Source organism: Nuphar pumila, chromosome 5, assembly GCF_984573655.1.
Source record: "Nuphar pumila chromosome 5, dmNupPumi1.hap1.1, whole genome shotgun sequence".
Classification (NCBI taxonomy): domain Eukaryota; kingdom Viridiplantae; phylum Streptophyta; class Magnoliopsida; order Nymphaeales; family Nymphaeaceae; genus Nuphar; species Nuphar pumila.
Window position 1 is genome coordinate 17,176,059 of NC_143253.1, and position 21,285 is coordinate 17,197,343.

At 35.8% G+C, this 21,285-nt stretch overlaps 1 protein-coding gene across 2 annotated transcripts in view; it reads left to right on the top strand.

The window, feature by feature from the left end:
- LOC149836957 (uncharacterized) overlaps positions 1-21,285 on the top strand; it is an 80,085-nt gene that overhangs the window by 9,461 nt on the left and 49,339 nt on the right. For both annotated transcript variants that reach the window (XM_090005696.1, XM_090005697.1), the window contains 3 exons: positions 14,636-14,815; positions 16,849-16,961; positions 19,940-20,119. In XM_090005696.1, the coding sequence (XP_089861822.1) occupies positions 14,636-14,815; positions 16,849-16,961; positions 19,940-20,119 (473 nt within the window). The remainder of the gene's footprint in view (positions 1-14,635; positions 14,816-16,848; positions 16,962-19,939; positions 20,120-21,285) is intronic.

Here is a 21,285-nt window from a genome sequence, read left to right on the forward strand (position 1 = left end):
CGGTAGGGAGTAGGATCCTCGAGAAGTGTTCCATCTTCCAACCTCAACTTTGCATTGATAACCTCAGGGGTTTCTGTCTTCTTATCATTTGAGATGCCAGACTTGGAACAAATGTCAGCAACAAGTTTCATCTAAGAGAGAATGTACCATCGAGAAGAGTACGCTACTTCAATACCTAAAAAATATATTAAGAAACCAAGGTCAGACATGTCAATTTTTTTTTAAACTTTCTTAATATCATTGATTCCTTGCTCATCACTGATCATGTCATCAACGTAAAGTAGTAGAATAACTACTGAAGACCCTACAATTTTCACAAATAAAGCGGTGTCAGTATAACATGAACGAAAATTTAAACTTGTCATTACATTGCTAAATCTATCATGCCAAGCCTTTGAAGCTTGCTTTAAACCATATAATGCCTTTTTAAGTTAGAGAATTTTATTTTCACTAATACATACTCCAGGTGAAGGATCCATGTAGACCTCTTCATTTAATTCCCCATTTAGGAATGCATTCTTAACATCTAATTGATAAATAGGCCATTTTTTAACTGACACAACTACAATAAGAGTCCTAACATTAGTCATCCTAGCTACGGGAGCGAAGGTTTCTTCATAGTCTATACCATATTCTTGAGCGTATCCCTTGGCTACCAACTGGGCTTTATAGCGTTCTAATGACCCATCACTTTTAGTTTTAATTTTGAAGACCCATCTACATCCAATAGCTTTCTTGCCAGTGGGTAATGAGGTTATTTCCCAGGTTTTTGCCTTCTCAATGTCACTAAGTTCTAAATTCATGGCTTCAACCCACTAGAGAATATTTTTGGCTTTATTATAATGTGACGGTTCATGAAAAGAGTGTAATGCAATTAGACACACACTATAATTTGGTGTTAGAGACTCATAGGAAACAAACCTATTAGGAGGATTGGAGATTCGACCGAATCTTCTTAAAGAGGTTTCTTCTATATTGGAACCTTGAGAGTATTTTTCTAAGGCACTCATGGGAACTTGTTGACCACGCCTAACATAGGTTTGAATTGGTCTATCACTTTCATTTTCAACATTGTTAAGAGGAATATCCTCTAGGTTATCCAACAAATCATTAGAAATTTCCTCTTCTTGAGGAGCCGCATCTTCTTGAGAAAAAAGATCAAATAAGAAAGCATACTCGCTTTCGTCAGTATCTTTAGTTTTCTCAAAACCATTTTCATTTTCTAAAAAGTTTACATCTTTAGAGACATATAGTTTGTTATTTTTAAGGTCAAATCATCTAAAACCCTTTTGATTTTCTCCATATCCTAAGAAAACACATTCAATAGCTTTAGGAGATAATTTATCTCTTTTATATGTAAGGACAAAATATTTCCACCCAAAAATTCTTAATCTATTGAAATCGGGTCTTCTTTCAAATAATTTTTCATATGGCGATGTATTTTGTAAGGATGAAGATATCATTCTATTTATCAAGTAAGTTGATATTAAAGCGGCTTCGGCCCAATAACTTTTTGGAATTTCCTTGGAAATAAGAAGTGTCTTAGTGGTTTCCAAAATGTGTCTTTGCTTTCTTTCAGCTAGACCGTTTTGTTGAGGAGTCTTAAGACATGATCTTTGATAACAAATTCTATTTGTTTTCAAATAATTTTGAAATTCATTTGATAGATACTCTCCACCCGAATCAGATCTAAGAGTAGAGATATTACTTGAAAATTGATTTTTGACTATTATATGAAATTTCTTGAAACAGGCAAAAACTTCGGATTTTAAATTGAGAAAATAGATCCACATATATCTAGTGTAGTCATCAATGAAAGTAACATAATAGGAATATCCTCCTTTCGATATTACCGGGGAAGGGCCCCGTACGTCCGAGTGAACTAACTCAAAAGGTCTTTTGGACACAAAAGTTCTATTTGGAAAATGAGTGGATTTCATTTTCCCAAAAATACAATTCTTGCAAACAAAATGTTTCTCGTTATAATTTTTTTTTTCCAAAAGAAAGAGTACATTTTTGAGAAACCTAGATGTCCAAGTCTTTGGTGCCAAGTTTCAATATTTTTATCTTGGACATGATTACAAAAATAATTAGTGGGAAGTTTTAAGTTGCTCATGTAATAGAGATCTCCCCTCCTATGGCCTTGCTCAATTTGCTTCCCGGACCGGAGATCCTGTATAGAGCAATCTTTAGTTGAGAAGGAGATCTCACATCCATGATCACATATTTTAGAAACATAAAAGAGATTTAAATTAAGTTGAGGTACCACTCGTACGTTTGACACAAAGAAATCTTTTGAAAAATTTAAAGTTTCAAAACTTTTTACTTGTAAAGATGTACCATCGACGGTTGAAACATAAGAGTTTTCAGAGTTATTACACAAATTGGATAGCCTATTTTCAAGTGGGGTCATATGAATGGAAGCTCCAGAATCAAGAATCCAAGAGGACATACCTGGAGGAGAAGAAGAAGCTATGGTGGCACTCGAAGTTGATGGCGATTTGAGTAGAATTTGAAGTGCCTCCGATAGTTGAGCAAGAGAGAATGACTCCTTCCCTTTGATGGGCTCCTCCTTTCTTTGTGTAATTTCTTCAACAGAGGCAACCTTACCTTTTGAGGCTTCATTTAGCTTAGGGCAATTAGGTCTTATATGACCCAGTTCTTGGCAATGATGGCAAATGACTTTTCTATAGTTGCCATTATAGTTATTTTGCCTCCCAAAGTGTGGAGGCTTATAAGGTTTCACATGATTGTCGAGTTTAGACACGGCCAAAACTTCATCTCCTCCCTTAATCATGTCAAGATGAGTTTCTTCTTGGCATATTTCGGCTATAGCATCTTCCAAAGGAAGAGGTTTAGATCTATGAAGTAGGGAGGATCTAACTTGTTCATATTCGGGCTTAAGCCCATGTAGAAATTGGAAAAAATATTCTTTTTCCATTTGTTCTCTCCTTAGTTCCACACTATGTCACATGGGTGCGGCAGGGGCAAAAATGTAATATATATATATATAAATATATATAAAGGGGGGTCCGGGGGTTCCCCCCGACCGCGGGCGGTGGTCCAGGGGGGCCTGCCCCTGGCGGGGGTTTATAGGGGGGCAGCGCCCCCCCCCCCCCAAGATTTTTTTTTTAAATCCGCAACACATTTCATAGGGCAATTTTTTTTTTTAAAATCCAAAAAAAATCCACCGAAATGACTCTGGGTGCGGTCAACGCACCCAAGGTCGGGTTGATCGCACCCGGTGCCGCACCCGCATCGAGTCGCGTCGACGCGGGTGTGGCACCCTGCTAGCCGAATCCCTGTGACATAGGTTCCACATCTTCACTAGAGACCCACTTAGGTTCTAGTAGGGATAGCTCATCCCATAAGGGTCCGACGGTGCTAAAGTAATCTCTTACACCCATTTTCCCTTGCTTAATAGTACAGATTTTTTCTTGGAGAAAAAATTGACAAGCAAGGTCCTTTTGAGTATACATATCTTTCATAAAGAACCATGCTTCATTTGCCATTCGAAATTTAGCAATGTTGGCTCAAATTTTGAGCTCTACATTGTTCATGAACCAAGCAAGAATTTTTGCATGCATGCTTTCCCAATCTTCAACTTTAGATTGGTGATCATCAATAGCCTTTATGCGGGCATTTCCTTCAAGTGCTTTTCCTTGATTACCATCCATTTTGGTGAGTTGGAGTTGCGGTTCTGGAATAGTGCCCATGACATATCCCCAAAGCTTTTTACCTTTGAGGTTGTTCTCTGTGGCGGCGGCCCCCATCATGTAGTTGGTACCATTAAGTTTGAAGGAGAGATCAATCTTTTGTTCTCCCTCCATTTTAATCTCAAGAAGACAAACAAAGAGAGAAATACAATATGAAAAATATAACTAGTCAACTAGCTATATCTAGAATCAAGAGTATACACCTTGCTCTGATACCATGTAATGAAATATGCGGAAATAAGAACAATGTCCTACAATGGACATTCACACATAGAAAGCAAAGAACAAGTCCAAAATGGACATACACAAAAGCCAAAAATGACTTGCAAACATAAAATCTTTATAAATGCAAGGGCTTCAAGAAGCCATACTTTACAAAGGGGGAGACCCCACTTATTTATAGGCAAAGGAGAGTGAGAGAGAGGGAGAAAAGAAAGAGAGAGAAACCACATTTGGAGGCCCAACAAGGTGTCGTTGGGCTCCCAACGATCACAATTGTGACCGTTGGGGGCCCGACGACTCTTAGTTGGGACCCCAATGTGAATGCATTAAATGCATTTCATAAAAAGAAAAACAAAAAAATAAAAGGAAGAAAAAGGAAAAATAAGAAAAGAAGAAAAAAATATAAAAATGACTACAATGTCCCTATTGAGCAGAATTACAGGAATACCCTTATCGGGTATGATATATATATACATATATATATATATATTTCAATATATATATATATATATTGATTACATGTATTTTAACAACTTATGGTGTCACAACTGAAAGTTTGTTAAGGAAAAAATGGAATCTAGGAGAAGGAAGAGCCTTGGTGAAGAAATCCACCGATTTATGCTTCAAATTTATGTAAGGTAGAGAAATAGTCTTATAAAAAAACTATATGTTTGGTTCTTCCATGAAATGTATGGTTGTCCGCTATGTAAATAGCACTCTTGTTATCACAACCCAACTTGGATGGCTTCATCAAGCAAACTCCCACGTCCTTCAATAGTTTTCTCAACCACATAAGCTTCAAAGTGGTAGATGCCATGGCGCAATACTCCGCTTTAGTTGATAACAGGTGTTGCTTTTTGCATTTCCACAAAATTAAGGATTCACCTACAAACACACAAAAACCAGTAGTTCAATAATGATTATTTGGTCCCATCTCCAATATGCTATTAAATTCAAAGAAGTGGTAGTGGATAAGAAGAGTTCTTTGTTGATGGAATTCTTGATATATCTCACTATACACAACACTGGACCCATATGAACAAAAGTAGGTACATGTTGAAACTGTCTTGCTATATGGACTGCGTGTGCAATGTCAGGTCAGGTCCAATGATTGACAAGTATGTGAGGACCTCAACAAACTATTGAAAGGTGTGAGGTTTTCTAACTGTTCCGCATCATCACTCATCTTCGCATTTATCATTTCTGGAGTCTCCACCACCTTATCATTGGTTATCCTTGACCTTGCAATAATATATGCAACAAACTTAGTTTGAGACTATAAATATCCTTATGCGGAAAAAGCAACCTCAATGCTTAAGAAATAATACAAATAGCCCAAGTTAGTCATTTTAAATTTTTTCTTAAGAATTAATTGAACATCATTTACTCCCTTCTTGTCTTCTCATGTGATGATCATATCATCCACGTACAACAACAAAATAACATTACCTGCATTAGAGTTTTTAACAAATAAAGCTGTGTCAATAAAACATGACTTAAATCTAAGTTTAATCATTAAACCACTAAATCTTTCATACCAGGCATTTGGAGCCTGTTTTAAACTATATGTTTTAAACCATATACTGCTTTATGTAAGCAAAGAATCTTACCCTTGGGAACATTCAAACCTAGTGGAACCTCCATATAAACCTCTTCATTTAGATCTCCATTTAGAAATGCATTTTTAACATCCATTTGGTAAATAGACCAATTTTTAATTGACACTATGACTATTAAGGTTCTAATTTTTGTCATACGAGTTACAAGGGCAAGCGTTTTCTCAGAATCTATCCCATATTCTTGAGAATATCCCTAACCACTAACTTAGCTTTATATCTCTCTAGGGTTTCATTATACTTAGTTTTTACTTTGTACACCCGACTACATCCTATAGGTTTCTTGCCTAGGGATAAGTATTGAATCTCCCATGTTTTGGCCTTTTCTAATGCATTTAATTCAGTTTTCATGGCCTCTACCTATTGCAGGTATTTTTTTAGCTTAAGAGTATGTGTTGGTTTTAATGTAAGAGTGTATGAAGGCAAAACAAGCTTTGTATTTTGGTGAAAAGAACTCATAAAAAACAAAATTCTCAGGTGGTTTGGTGATCCTAGCAGTGTCTAACATTAGTAGATTCCTTTGTTCATATATTTTTCCAAGGCACATGGAGCTTTTTGAGGGCCCAAGTCTAGTATATTGCAAACAAGTATCTTGAGATTCCTCAAAATCAACTTATCATTATTGATATTTTCAACAATAGAATCATTAACATTATCAATGGTAAAGAAAGTGGAACCTCCAAATGAGAACAAATATCCACCAAAGAATCTAAATGGACAAGCACAAAGAGCCACTATGGGAACACTCACAAAAGCCACTAAGGGCACACACCAAAGAGAGCTCATAATATAAAAGTTATTATTTTTATTGATTCACAAAATGCATGCAAGATGCATTTCCAAACAATGAGGGGGAGATCCCCTATATATACACAATATGAGATAACCATCTAACCGTTAGACCAGCTCTAATGGCTAGTCAACTTGAGTTGACCCAAAAAAACTAAAACAAAAGATATTGTTTACAATAAAGAAAAAAAAATATATATACGTATATATATACATATACATAAACATATATAATATATACACATTATATATATGTATATTATGTACATTTTAACACTCCCCCTCAAACTTATGGTATAATGATCGAAAGTTTGGTAAGAAGGAAGTGAAATCTAGGATGTAAGAGAGGCTTAGTGAAGAAGTCTGCCAATTGATACTCTGACGTGACATAGGCATATCAATAATGCCTTGAAGATACTCCTCTTGTACATAGTGACAATCCATCTCAATGTGCTTTGTTCTTTCGTGAAGTGCATGGTTGCTGGCAATGTAGATAACACTTTTGTTGTCACGGTACATCTTCGAAGCTTCTTTTATCTGAATTCTAATGTTAACCAACGATCTAGGAGCTCAGAGAGGCTTAGTGAAGAAGTCCGCAAATTGATACTCTGATGTGATATAAAACAAATCAAATGATGCCTTAAAGTTACTCCTCTCATACATAGTGACAATCTATCTCAATGTGCTTTGTTTTTTCGTGAAATGCTTGGTTGCTGACAATGTAGTTAACACTCTTGTTGTCACAACACATCTTCAAAGCTCCTTTTATTTGAATTCCCATGTCAATCAACAATCTTTTTAGCCAGACCTCCTTTATCGTAGTTGTGGCCATGGCTCGGTATTCAGCTTCTGTTGATGAAGGTGAGACTTGCTAAGCACTTTCACAAGATCAGAGATTCACCTAGGAAAGCACACAAACCCGTGGTTGAGAGCCTATTGTTGAGATCACCTCCCCATTCAACATCAATATAAGCAATTAAATCTAATGTAGATGAAGAAGACATAAAATTACATAAAAAAAATAGAATTTCTGATGTATCTAATAATTTGTAAGACTGATTCCATGTGAACGGATGTAGGAGCATGCTGAAATTGACTAGCTGTACGAAAGTGTGCTATATTTGGTCTAGTAATTGATAGGTAAGAGGGCTCCAATCAGTTGTTGATAAGGCGTTAGGCCTTAGAGAGGTTCTCCTTTCTAAATTTTCATATTAACATTTGTAACCTCAGGAGTGTCAACTCTCTCATCATTCATAATTTCAGACATAAAAACAATATCAAAAGCAAATTTAGACTGAGACAACAAATACCCTCTAGTGGAATAAGCAACTTCAATTCCTAGAAAATATCTTAGAAAACCCAAATCAATTATTTTAAAATTGCTTTTAAGAAGCTCTTTGATATTTTCAACTCTCTATTTGTCTCTCCCAATGATGATCATATCGTCCACATATAGGAGTAGAATGATAATACCTGCATTAGATTATTTAATAAGCAAAGTTGCGTCAGACAAGCAAGATCTAAAACCAATATCAAACATAATCTTACTAAATCTTTCATACCATGCTTTTGGCACTTGCTTCAAGCCATAAATTGCCTTACTCAAGCGAAGTGCCTTCCCTATAGTGATGCTCATATCAGGTGATACCTCCATGCACACTTCTTCAACTAGATCCCCATTAAGAAAAGCGTTCTTAACATTCATTTGATATATGAGCTTTCATTCCTAATGAAAGCAATCACTATAAGGGTCCTAACAATGGTCATTCGGGCAACATAGGCAAAGGTTTCTTCATAATCTATCCCATATTCTTGAGAATATCTTTGACTACTAATCTAACTTTATACCTATCAAGGGTCCCATCACTCTTGGTTTTTACTTTATACGCCCAACCATTTTTTTCCTTGTGGAAGGTCTTGAATTGCCAAAGTTTTGACATTTTCTAAAGCCTCTAATTCTACTTTCATGGCTTATATCCATTTATAATGTTTGGCTTGGGCATAGGACGATGACTCTACACAGGAGTGAATTAACTCAATACAAGCCTTTTATTTGGATGAAAAGGACTTGTAAGACAAACTTTTTTGGGGGCTTTGATATTCTAGATGATCTCCAAGATTGCACATCATCATGACTTCCAATCTTTGAATAATTTTCAAGCGCACATAGAGGTTTTTGAACACTGCATCTAGTGTATTGCAAGTAGGTATTATCACTATGGGGTTGCTCTTCACAAGTCTCTTTATCTCTTGATTCATTGACATTTTCAAGACCAAACTCACAATGACAATCATCAATATCATGCTTTGAAATAAAATAAAATAGAAAAGAATACTTAGTTACTTCCTTAGATCTACAATTAAATTTTTTTTTATTTTTCAAGAAAGACATTTCTAGACACATACAATTTTTCATTTTTAGGATCATAACACCTATAACCTTTTTTAGTTGTCTGCATATCCAAATAAAACACAAGGAATAACCCTAGGAGAAAACTTGCCATTTTTGTTGGTTAAGACAACACTTGTATCCAAAAACTCTTAATCTGGAATAATCGGGAGTGAGTTTGAAAAGTTTTTCAACAGGGAAGATATTTTGTAATGATGAAGATGGCATTCTGTTTATAAGATACACAATGACCAAAGCGGCTTTGGCCCAAAATACCTTAGGTATATGACTTACAATAAGTAAAGTTCTTGTGGTTTCAAAAATATGCTTATGTTTTCTTTTAGTTAAACCATTTTGTTGTGGCATGTGCGGGCAAGATCTTTGATGTTGTAATGTTATGTCAATTAAGATAATCTTTAAATTCTTTAGACAAAATCTCTCTCCCTGAATCAATGCGAAAGATAGAAATGTTATTATTAAACCTATTTTTAACTAAGTTATGAAAAAATTGCAATTGCAATAAGGAAGTAAATCCAAGTATATCTAGAAAAATCATCCACAAATATCACATAATATGAATATCCACCTTTTGATATGATCGATGCCAGACTCCAAAGATTCGAACATAGTTGGCAAACCCGTGACTCAAGCTCAGATTATTCAAAAGGTTTTTTTGTATAACAAAAAACAAAAACAAAGAATAAATAATAATGCGATAAGAAACCCTTCGGATGATCTAAATCAACATGAATCAATGATTGGATAAATTAGTAATTAATAATTCTGTATCGTATACTGGGTGCTAAAAATGGCACTATTTGTGTTTTGTTTGAAACAAAGGGCGTTTGCCTGACCGTTGACTTGAGGGTCTACTTGGTAACTCGGCCGAGTTATGACCTATTTTTTAAATAATACTTTAAATATTTGAGACAGAGAGCATCGACTTGCCTCGTAGAGAGAGAGTGAGCATCAACTCGCGTCTCAGAGAGAGAGAGAGAGAGAGAGAGAGAGAGAGAGAGAGAGAGAGAGAGAGAGAGAGAGAGAGAGAGGCCGTCAGTGATTGCTGGTCGGCGGTGGTGATGGCCACCAAAAATGGATGGGGCCTAGGGTTTCAGAAATGGGGGAAGGAGGGGAAGCGTTGAGTGACTCGAGCCCACTTGTTTTAAATCCGGTTCGTCTCATAAAGAACTGGTACACATATAGGTTCATCTCGGTGAATCGGGTCAGAACTTGCTGGCTTGAAATGGACTTGAATCGTTTGATTTAGCACTGACTCGGCTAGTTGCCGAGTTAGGCAATTCCTGAATAATTCCAGTCTGAACCTGGTTAAAACATGTTTGGGTTTGATCGGTGGCCCAACAGTTGGGCGATCTAATCCGACTCGACTCCGGATTCGGATCGCCAGGTTTGCCAACTATGGATCCAAATGGACTAACTCAAGTGGTTTAGTAGAAACAATGGTTATTTAATGGAATGGTAATTTCTTCATTTTGCCAAAAATACAATCATTACAATTGAAATTGTCAATGTTATACAATTTTTTCAAACTTGGAAAATATGAAATTTTAGATACATTTGGATGTCCTAATCTTTTATGCCATAAATCCAAATCTTATTTATTGACATTACAACAAAACATATTCTTAGGTATTTCCAAAAAATCCATGCAGTAAAAGCCTCATTCTCTGTGGCCTACCCCAATCAATTTCTCTGACTGACAATCCTACAATCAACAACCATTTTATGAGAAGGCAACGTTGCATCCATGGTATGATATTTGTCAGACTTATAAAAGATTTAAATTTAGTTTAAGAATATATCTAATTTTTGGAATTGATTTTTTTTTTTGGAGTCTTGAAGATTTCTTTTAAAATTCCTTATTCCTTAGATTTCAAGAGATGTACCATCGGTAGTGAAAACATTAAACATGCTTGAATTAGTTCGACATTTAGATAGAATATCTAGGTTGGTGTCATATGAAATGATGCACCGGAATCAAGAAGCCAAGGAGACTTACTGGGATAGAAATAAGATGAGACCACAACTCCGGTTGAGGAAGATGATCCTCTAGGAAGAGGTTGAAGCACCTCCACCAATTGGGATAGGGACATGCTTCCAACAGATGTATCTTGAGGGTTGTTCATGTCCTTAGTCTGTTGAGGTGGACTGACCGAAGCCACCTTCTTTTCCTCCATTTTTCTTAACTTAAGACACAAGGGTTTGATGTGTCCCGGTTCATGGTAATAGTGACAAGTGACTTTCCTCTTGTTATACTCATTGCCTTGTTTTCCAAAGCGAGGTGGTTTGTATGTGCGAGCATAGGTTTTCAACCTAGATGTAGCCAAAATGGATTCATCGTCATTCTTTCCTCCATACTCAGCTCTTCGATTGTATCAAGTATCAACAATAGAGGGAATCTCCCCTCTATGTAGAAGAACCGACTTGGTAGCTTCAAACTCGGGTCACAACCCATTTATGAATTGGCAAAGTGCTCTGCATTTATTTGCTTTTGCTAGAGCTCAATATCCAAGGGGAAATGCCACTTTGGTTCAAGAAAAGCTAATTCTTCCCAAAATTCAAATATAGCATTATAATATTCTCTAATGCTGATATGCCCCTTGAGTCATGGTTCTAATCTTATCTTATAAATTGCATACATGTGCAATATCTTTGAGTGAATACATATTTTTAAGGTAGTCCCAAGCATCATTGGCATGTTCAAGCTTCGCTAGGCTAAAACATTTTTTAATGTCTACGCTATTGATAAGCCAATACATTATTTTTGCGTGTTCCATTCTCCACTCTTTCTACTTTTTCTCATTATCATTTATGACCTTAGTCTTCTCATCCCCTTGGAGTGCAACATCCTTCCCGTTCTCAACTTTGGTTAAAAGAAGTTTAGGTTCTGGATAGGATCCATCCACTAAACCCCACAAGCCCTTGCCCCAAATATGGTGCTTCAAGATAGAAGACCACATTACAAAGTTAGTGTCGTTGAGCTTGATGGGAACAACGGTGACACTCTCCTTGTCCTCCATGAATGATTAGCCACTTGAGCCACCACAAACACCGCACTACGAACACTTGAGGAGCTATCCACGAGCACATGAACAATGAGATTTCCAGCTTCAAAGATCAAGATCACTATGGCTCTGATACCATGTAAAGAGAGTAAAACCTCCAAATGAGAACAAATATCCACCAAAGAATCTAAATGGACAAGCACAAAGAGCCACTATGGACACACTCACAAAGGTCACTCAGGGCACACACCAAAGAGAGCTCACAATATAAAAAATATTATTTTATTGATTCACAAAATGCATGCAAGATGCATTACCAAAAATGAGTGGGAGATCTATATATGCACAATATGAGAGGGCCATCTAGCCGTTAGACCAAGTCTAACGGCTAGTCAACTTGGGTTGACCCATAAAAATAAAACAAAAAATATTCTTTACAATAAAGAATAATATATATATATATAATATACATGTATTATGTATATATACAAATACATACATATGCAAGTATACATATACATAAACATATATAAAATATACACATTATATATATATATATATAATACGTACATTTTAACATCAACATCCATACATTCATCACAATAATTGGAACCAGTATTCTTAGACAAGAGATAAAAAAGGAAAGAGTACTTAGTTTCTTTCTTAGGCTTTTCCGAATCATACTAAGGTTCCTTTTCAATGAAGGTCACATTTTTAGAGACATAATTTATCAGTTTTGGGATCAAAACATTTGTACCCCTTTTGATTTTCTGCATAACCAAATCATAATAAGGTTGTTTGAAACAAGTAATGTCCTTATGGTTTCAATAATATCTATGTTTTTGATATGCAAGTCCATTTTGTTGAGGCATTTGTGGGCAAGATCTTTGGTGAGCAATCCCATTTAAATACAAATAACTTTTAAACTCATTTGATAAAAATTTTCCCCTGAATCCGAGCTTAAGATGCATTATGTTGTTTTTGAATATATTCTTTACAAGACTATGAAAGGTTTTGAAAGTGTTAAAAACTTCGGATTTATGCCTAAGAAAGTAAATCCAAGTATATCTCATAAAATTATGCAAAAAAATAACATAATAAACATATCTACCTTTAAATACTATTGGTGCGGGACTCCAAACATCCGAATATATCAATTCAAGTGGTTTTATAGACATAAATGTTCTTTGTCTAAAAGGTAAAACTTTCATTTGACCAAGAATGCAATCAATACAATGAAAATCCTGAATATTACAAAATTTTCCTAAACCTGAAAAGTGAGGAAGGTTTGATACACCTGGATGTCCTAAATGTTTGTGCCACAAATTTACATCAAAATTTTGGACATTACAACAAAATAATTCTTTGGTAAATGAAGAAAATCCATGACGTAGAGGCCTCATTATCTATGGCCTTCCCCAATCAGCTTCTCTGATTGTCAATCTTGCACGTAAAAACTATTTGATGAGAATGTGACCTTACATTCTTGGTCGGTGATTTGTGAAACAGAATGTAGGTTTAGGTTTAATTTTAGAATAAATCTAACATTAGGCACATTGGTATTTTCAAACTTTCCTATCTCTTTAATATTAAGACAAGTCCCATCAGTGGTTGGAACAAAAGAAATTCTTGAATCACTGACATTCAGAAAGGAAATCAATGTTTGGAGTAATATGAAAAGTTGAGCTGAAATTTAAAAACCAAGGAATTATATCCAGAGGCGACGAGGATGAAATAACTGCCCCAGTAAGAGATGAAGATCCTTTGAGTAATGGTTCGAGGGCTTCTAATTCAATAGACATATTTACTCTGCTTTCACCTCCCTACTGAGGCTCTTGAGAGGTTCCAACCATAGCTACTTTCTCCACTTTCTTGTCTTCTTTCTTCTTCAATTTGGGGCAATATGGCTTATTGTGCTCCGGTTCAATATGAGAAAGTTCCATAGTACTCTCTAATAGTCATCTTCCCTTGTTGTATGGTCCGAACTTTATTTTTAAGATGACATATGTGTGCAATGTCCTTCAAAGAATACATCCTCTTGAGAAAGTCCCACGCATGGTTGGAGAATTAATTGAGGCTCCTTTTCGGAGCCATCAACTAATCCCTACAAACTTCTTTCATATATATGGTGTTTCATAAAATTAGACCACACCATATAATTGGAGGAGTTGAGTTTGTAAGAAAGTTGACAACTTCCTTGTCCTCCTTGGTTGTGAGTTAGAAGAGGAAGAGTGAAGGAAGAAGGAAGAAGGAAGAAGGAAGAGATGAATGTGATGCTCCAAGCAACGGTTCTTGAGCACCTCAAGCTGCCACTTGAACATCAACACCACGTGTACTCTTCCATGAACAATCTTCAAAAAGTAGGAGTCAGTTCTCGCGCACACGAACCACCAACTCAAGATCCCACGATCACAAGGACCCAAGGCTTTGATACCATGTAATGAAATGGTTTTCAATAGAAAAGAGCACAAATACCACTTGTGGGCAAGAACACAAGTGCAACAAAGCACTCACAAGGGCAGAAGAGCACACTCACAATGTAAACAATAATATTTTGCTAACTTGAAAAAGCATCAAGAAGAATGCTTAAAAGGTAGAATGGGGAGATCCCATTATATATACAAAGGAGAACAAAGACTAGCCGGCTAGTCAATCCTAGCTATTTTGAAATACAAACATTAATAAAAAAACAAATAAAATGAGAACAAAAGGAAAATGAAAAATAAATCCAGCACTAAGTACAGTCTACTATATATGTATATATATGAAAAAATACAATATTTAACAGTTGGTGCTTTCATCTGCATTATTCTCTGATTCCATCATTTTTTGGTATCAAGTAAATCATGAGATAATTAGATTTGTTGCTTGCTGTTGCAGTTGGATCCAGAGCTTGAATTTGACAGGGAGGTTTACCCTCTAGGGCTTCTTCCGAGTGCAGGAGTTGTAGTGGGTGTCACCCAGAGAATGTCATTTTCTGCATGCACAGAATTTCCTTGCTTTGAGCCTGCTCCTCAATCACAAACAATATTGCATTGTTTGCTGCGTCACCTTCTCCAGGTATCATTATGTTTTTCCCATTCATATTTACTTTCATGAGTACTAATTTCTCCTTTTTTTTTTCTTTTCCCTTTTTCCTGATACGATAAGGTTCTCTAGTTTTAGTCCACTTACTGTAAAGAGTTGGAGCTATTCTCTGTGTCCCATAAAACAGTGATAAGTAGAAAATTTAATATGTACTCATAATCAGTTATAGAAGACTGCTACTAACATGTTGCAGGCATGCAGTGCCATAAAAACTAGGACCTCTACTCCACTTGTACGTATATGTTTTAGTCTGTGGATGTGGTATTGACACTGTTATTATATTTTTGAAATATGCCTAGCTCGAATCTTGGAAGCGATCACAGATTGGATTTCCCTCCCAGTAGTGGACCATTCTTCCCTCTATATCAGTGCCAACAATTGGGGGAAATCTCTTAGGTACTAATTTTATTGATACCATGTCTGAAAATTCAACATCTCCAGTGATGTTGAATCTATGAACCATCTGATTATGTTCTATTAGCCTTTTAAGGTTATAAAAGTTTATGTGGCTATGTTATAGGGATATGCCCTTTTGAGTACTGCCCGTGCCGAATGGATACGGTTTGGATATGGGTATGGATACGGGTTGAATACGGTTTCAATACAGGCAGGATACAGTCAAACCATATCTAGCACGGTTTGACTGTATCCAACCCATTTTTGTCTCTACTGTAATGAAATACAAAAATGTCACTTATGGACGTTCACAATCATAATGACCACTTATAGGTCAATTACATAAGCACAAATCCACACAAATAAGCCACTTAAGGGCACACAACAAACATAAAAATATAGGATTTGTATTCAATCAATGCTTTAAGCAAAAGCATGTTTTGAGGAGGGGTTTCAACTTTCAACCCCTATTGGGGTCTCCCTAATGGCTAGAAATGTAGTAGTTGGGGAGATCCCAACGGTTCTATGGCTTTTTACGGAACCTCCACTGTGCCGGGGGACCATGCAGGGCATAGCTAGTGGCATAGGAGCCAACTTGGCGTTAGCGGCTTCGTGCCGCACTGGAGTGATCCAATATGCGGTTCTGCACGTTCCACCACTTCTCTGTTCATTTCCAATATTGAATTTCAAAATCTTTTTATGAACTGTTGGCCAAAACACGGATGGAGAAAGGTCCTCCGATCTTTACGGAACTGCATCTCGTCTGTGTTTTCTAGCTGTTAGGGAGACCCCAACGGTTCTATGGCTTTTTACCAAAAGGCCCATGGCCTATTTGATATTTACAATTAAAGTAAAAATAGAAGAACAAAAATAAAAGAAAACTACTCCTATAATCTTATTACATAGACATGTACAATGACCAAAATACCCCTATATAAGTAAAAGACCAAAATACCCCTATTACATTGACATCTACCAGAGCATATTATTTGGCTAAGCTCTCATAAACCCCTACATTTTTTTGTCTATAACCATATTTGACTCATTTGATCATCAATTTCGGGCCAAACAGTTGGTCAAACACTATAGAATTTAAACTAAAATAATAAACTCCAATGTTGATAAAATTTGCACCTCTGGCCGGACCACTTAAATCCTGTCTGCCACTATCATCAACAACATAAACATCATCCCTCCCACATATATATATATATATATATATATATATCCTAATCCTGTTTTACAAAAATTGTTGTTCGTCCGATCCGAACTTGTGTTGTATCCTGTTTCTGTATCCGTATCCATGTGACTTAGTTATGTGGTCTTGTAAATAAGTTCATACAGTTTCTTCCAGTGCAGTATTAACATCTGAAAATTTATGCAATGTTGTATCAATATATTTATGCTTAGCATGCCTACCTATAGGATTTGGGTAAAAAATGTTGTTTATCTTAGTCTATTAATGACATGAAATAGTGACAAATTCCATTCAACAGCATACCTCTAACCTCTCTCTCTGTGCATGTGTTTATGCATGTTCATGTGAACATGTGCATGAATGTGGTGTGTGTGTGACCAATAATGTTGTTGACAAATTACTCGATTACCAGAGGGACAAGAGTGAGGAGGCTTTGTCTCTAGCACGTCTATCAGCTGAAAAGCCTCATTTCTCTCATTGTTTGGAGTGGCTGCTCTTCACAGTGTTCGATGCAGAAATATCAAGGTAAACTTATATTATGCATTATATAGGATGTTATGATAAGAAAGAGCTGAAGATTAAAAACATAGTTTTTCACTTTGAAATTTCTTTGTCATGATTGTAGTAGTTGGCATCATATTTTGCAGATCCATTCAATTTCAGTCTATGACTCATCAAGGTGTAGCATTGTTACTGAACAACTATGCATATTGAACTAAATTTGCCAACATTTCCAGTTACTTCCAAGGGATTATATTATATTAGTTTTTTTCCTTATATGTATATTTATATTTATTTGGAATTTTGGGTTCTCTTCTCTGGTTTGAAGAATCATGACTGACCTTCAAGAAATCCTATTTGTTTCATCTCATGCATGATTCAAGTTTTCTAATGCTATCAAAAGATTGTCTTCTAATTGTTTATGGATTTCCTGGAATAGTCACTAGAAAACACCCTTATGAAACTGGTCAGCTAATTTTTCTAACTGGTTCTTTTCCAGTTACTAGTTGAATTATGTTATGATTGCTGAAGATATCAATAATCACATGTTTTACAGAACTTTCCATGATCCTCTGTATTAAGATCTCATTTTTTTGCCATTATGAATTTTTGGTCCGCAGCCTCTTGTTCTGATTGGCTTACTATATTCTTCTATGTAACTTTAACCTAGTATAAATTTGATTGAGTTGAGGAGAGGAGCAGTGGTGGAACAAGTTGCAGGGACCACCTGTCTGAGATTTTTGTTTTATATTATTTTCTCTTTTCTTGCTACCATGTTTTTTTCTTTCTTTATATTAACATGTCAATGCAGCTTTCCTTCTTTTGCTTGTTCCTTAAGCTTTCCCTTCTTTTTTCCTTTTTCTTTTCCTGATTCATGGTGTATGTATCCCATTAGCCAACTTCATGTTAAATATCTGATTTGTTATATGTTCATGGGTATGCATTGCTAATATTTGTCTTGCTATTTCAGTTGTTCATTCCTTTCCCGTTGCTTGCATAGTACATATATAGATACGTAGATACATACATATTACATAGAAACACATATATGTCACAGTTACTAAATCTTGCAATATTTTCTATGTCTTGCATTTTAAAGGACTTTGAAAAAATGATAAATATTAAGAACTCTAAAATTTTCTGTTAAATTGATGGAAACTACAAAAATGAAAATATTTTAATGATATCACAATATTTTCATATGAAAATATTTTCGTTTTTCTTTCCAAGATTTATTTGAAATTTTCCCAAGAAACTCTGGCAAATATTATTGTGAGATGGATATTGGTGACTATATATGCTTGCATGAATTGCTTCTGTGCTTAGCTGGTGATCAGTCATGCTGAGAGGAATATAAAGAATTAGAAGAAGCAATTGAGATTGGCCATTGTGAAACGTTTCTTGGATCTGTTTTGTGTTGAAATTAGCATCACAATTTGTCTAGATTGTTGAATCCTTTTGTTGTTCAAACTGCAAGGACTAAGGACATGTTTATCTTTTTATACTCATATTCCCCAATACAGTATATATTTTCAGCTGTAGGAAAAGAAAGGAAAAATGGTGATATTGGATGTACTATGTCATTTGACTTTTACCTCATATGGCATCTATTTCCGTTCCTATCAACATATTTTTGTCATGCATCTAGGTGCTCAAGAAGAAATATGGCCTCCTTACTGCTTGACAAAGCAGCTAAAACCTCAAGGCATTATTGTTTTCTTCATAATATGTTGCTAATGATAGACAAGACAAGTAAGAGTACGAGTTCTTTTGATGGTGTCAGTATAAGCAATCAGATATAAGGATCCCATATGTGTGTTATCACTCTAAATTTTGACTCCTTTGACAGAAGCGTTTCATGTGCTTAATGGAAATTAAAGAAATTTTGAATAGAATATATATGAAACAGACATTACACTCCAATTTTTTTGGAAAGTATGTTTGTCCATTAGAAAATGGGAAACTCAGGCTATCTCTGTATCATATCTAAGATACAAATTGTTTTAAAGTGTCTTTTAGGCCAAGATATGCTTTATGTTATCCATGGCCATTCAGATTTTTGTATACCACCCCCCCCCCCCCCCCCCGTAAAACCTAAAAAAAAGGGAAATTGAAATGTTCTAAGTGAATATGGGTGTGTGTTGTCATTTTGTCCTTAATTTTTTTTTTATGAATCAGAAAATGAAGGGAAAATAACGTGTTTTGGGAAAATAATGTGCATGACAATTTTATGAAAAGCATAGGCATATCTTCTCAAATTTCGTGATTCAGGACAAACATAAGATCTTGCAAATGACGGCACTTTTTATAATTATAGTCATCTTCTTTTGGAAACAATACTGGTGTTCTTGAAAAATTGAGACCATTGAGTGCAATTTGTGTCCCTTTTGGAATTTGAGAATGTGGTTTTAATAATCAAAAGCCCTGAAATTATGATAACCACCACGCACAGGACTCTGGTGAGAAGAGAGAGAGTAAGGTGAGAGCAAAAGAAAACTGCAGTGGAAGGGAAGTGTGACAGGAGAAATGGATTTTCTCTTATTTCTTATTCATTATTCTCTTGTGATTATCTTCCTCTTCTAATTTCTTTAATAGGGCAGTGGGGGTGTGCACAGTCCATCTTCGTTTTCTTCTATTTGTCTTCATTCCTTTAATCTTTATTTTTTAGGGGAGATTGGATGACTAATCATAGCCATCCAGCTTTTCACAAAGGTTCTACCCAAGTCAATTGAATTTCAATCTATATCAAGTCCTATGGCGAACCTCTAAATTCAGAAATACTGATGTCTTATTTTTTTTATCAGTTATATCCATTACGCTGCTGTATGTTTGTAAGAAAATTGCATCTTGTTTTGCAAACATGCATGAGCTCATCTATATAGACTTGCAAGATGAAAGTTAATGCATGGTTATGGAAGAGATCACACAGTCTGGTTGATTATGGTGCTTATGCCACACAATCTTTTTGTCAAATTCATGGTATGCAATTGCCTATCGTGCAGGCCAAATGTTAGCAAGAACCAGGCTGCAGTTTCTAAAAAGTCCAACCCTTCATTATTGGAAGAAACATGTGGCTTAATCAGGAATTTTCCTGAATATTTAGATGTTGTTGTGAGTGTTGCAAGAAAGACAGATGGGCGGCATTGGGCAGATTTGTTTTCAGCAGCTGGAAGATCAACAGAGTATGTTGTTTGCTCATTTATTGTTGGGTAATACCTTTGTTCAGATAAATGTGAAATGCTGTATGAATTCCTCAAGCATCAATCTCTTGATAGGCGTTTTGGATAAGTGGTCGTCATTGTGGCATAACTGAAAGAGTTGCATCTTCTTAAATTCAGCTTACACATTGGATTTAATTGTTAATAGATATTGCTGAACGTCTCTTTCATTATGGAATCTTGTTGAGCATCAAGATTGCTCTTGTAATCTGAGAAAACTTCTAGAATGTGATTTGATTTACTTCTGCTTCTCATTTTTGGTTGTTTTCCTTGCATTATCAACTTATGCAATCTACTAGAAGGAATCTGCATTCTATGTTTTAGTCCCTCGTATTCTTATTGTTTGGATTAATTTTTTTGCCATCATCATAATGAATTTAGTGCTTCAGATTACGTAAAACTTGTTGTGCAATGGATGGATGTCTGAACTGGCATATTCTGCTAGTTTGGGATCTATCCCCAGACGTCCATCATTAATCTGTACCATTCTCTGTTTGCTTCTCAATTAACTGTTCCTTCTTTCTGATGCTTTCTACTATGCTAGTTGTGCATGTGATTTGTAGAAACTCTTTGTAATTCTTGAAGAAAGAGGAGTTTAGGAAAGTGAAAACACACCTTATGTTCTTGTTAGCATACTAAGCACAATTTGACTGAGGGACAGACTCTAGATACTCCCCATGTAATAACCAGAGTTGCCAGTCGGGGGAAGCGATTGTGTAATCACATTGGGTGGTTTAATCAGTTATGGATCTATATTGTCCTCTTTTGTGCTATTAGCTTAATTCTCTTTGCTACAAATACTATTACTTAAAAGCAGTGGGGCTAATTGTAATGAAATACAACCTCACAAGAGATATAGCACAAGAGGCTATAAAGATATCTCAAGCACACTAATGAAGCTGCTAATGGGCAAGATACATAGAATCACAAAGTGCTTTAAGCACATGATCACAACATAAAAATAAATATCTTTATTAATAGAGTGCTAAAAAGCAAAAGGAGAGGAGACTAACTCCTCTATTTATACACAAAGGAAGACCATGGGGGGCTCCCATAGAGCCGTTGGGAGCTCACCAACGGTCATATTTGTGACCATCGGGGAGGGCCCCAGTTGCTCTATGGAAGGACCA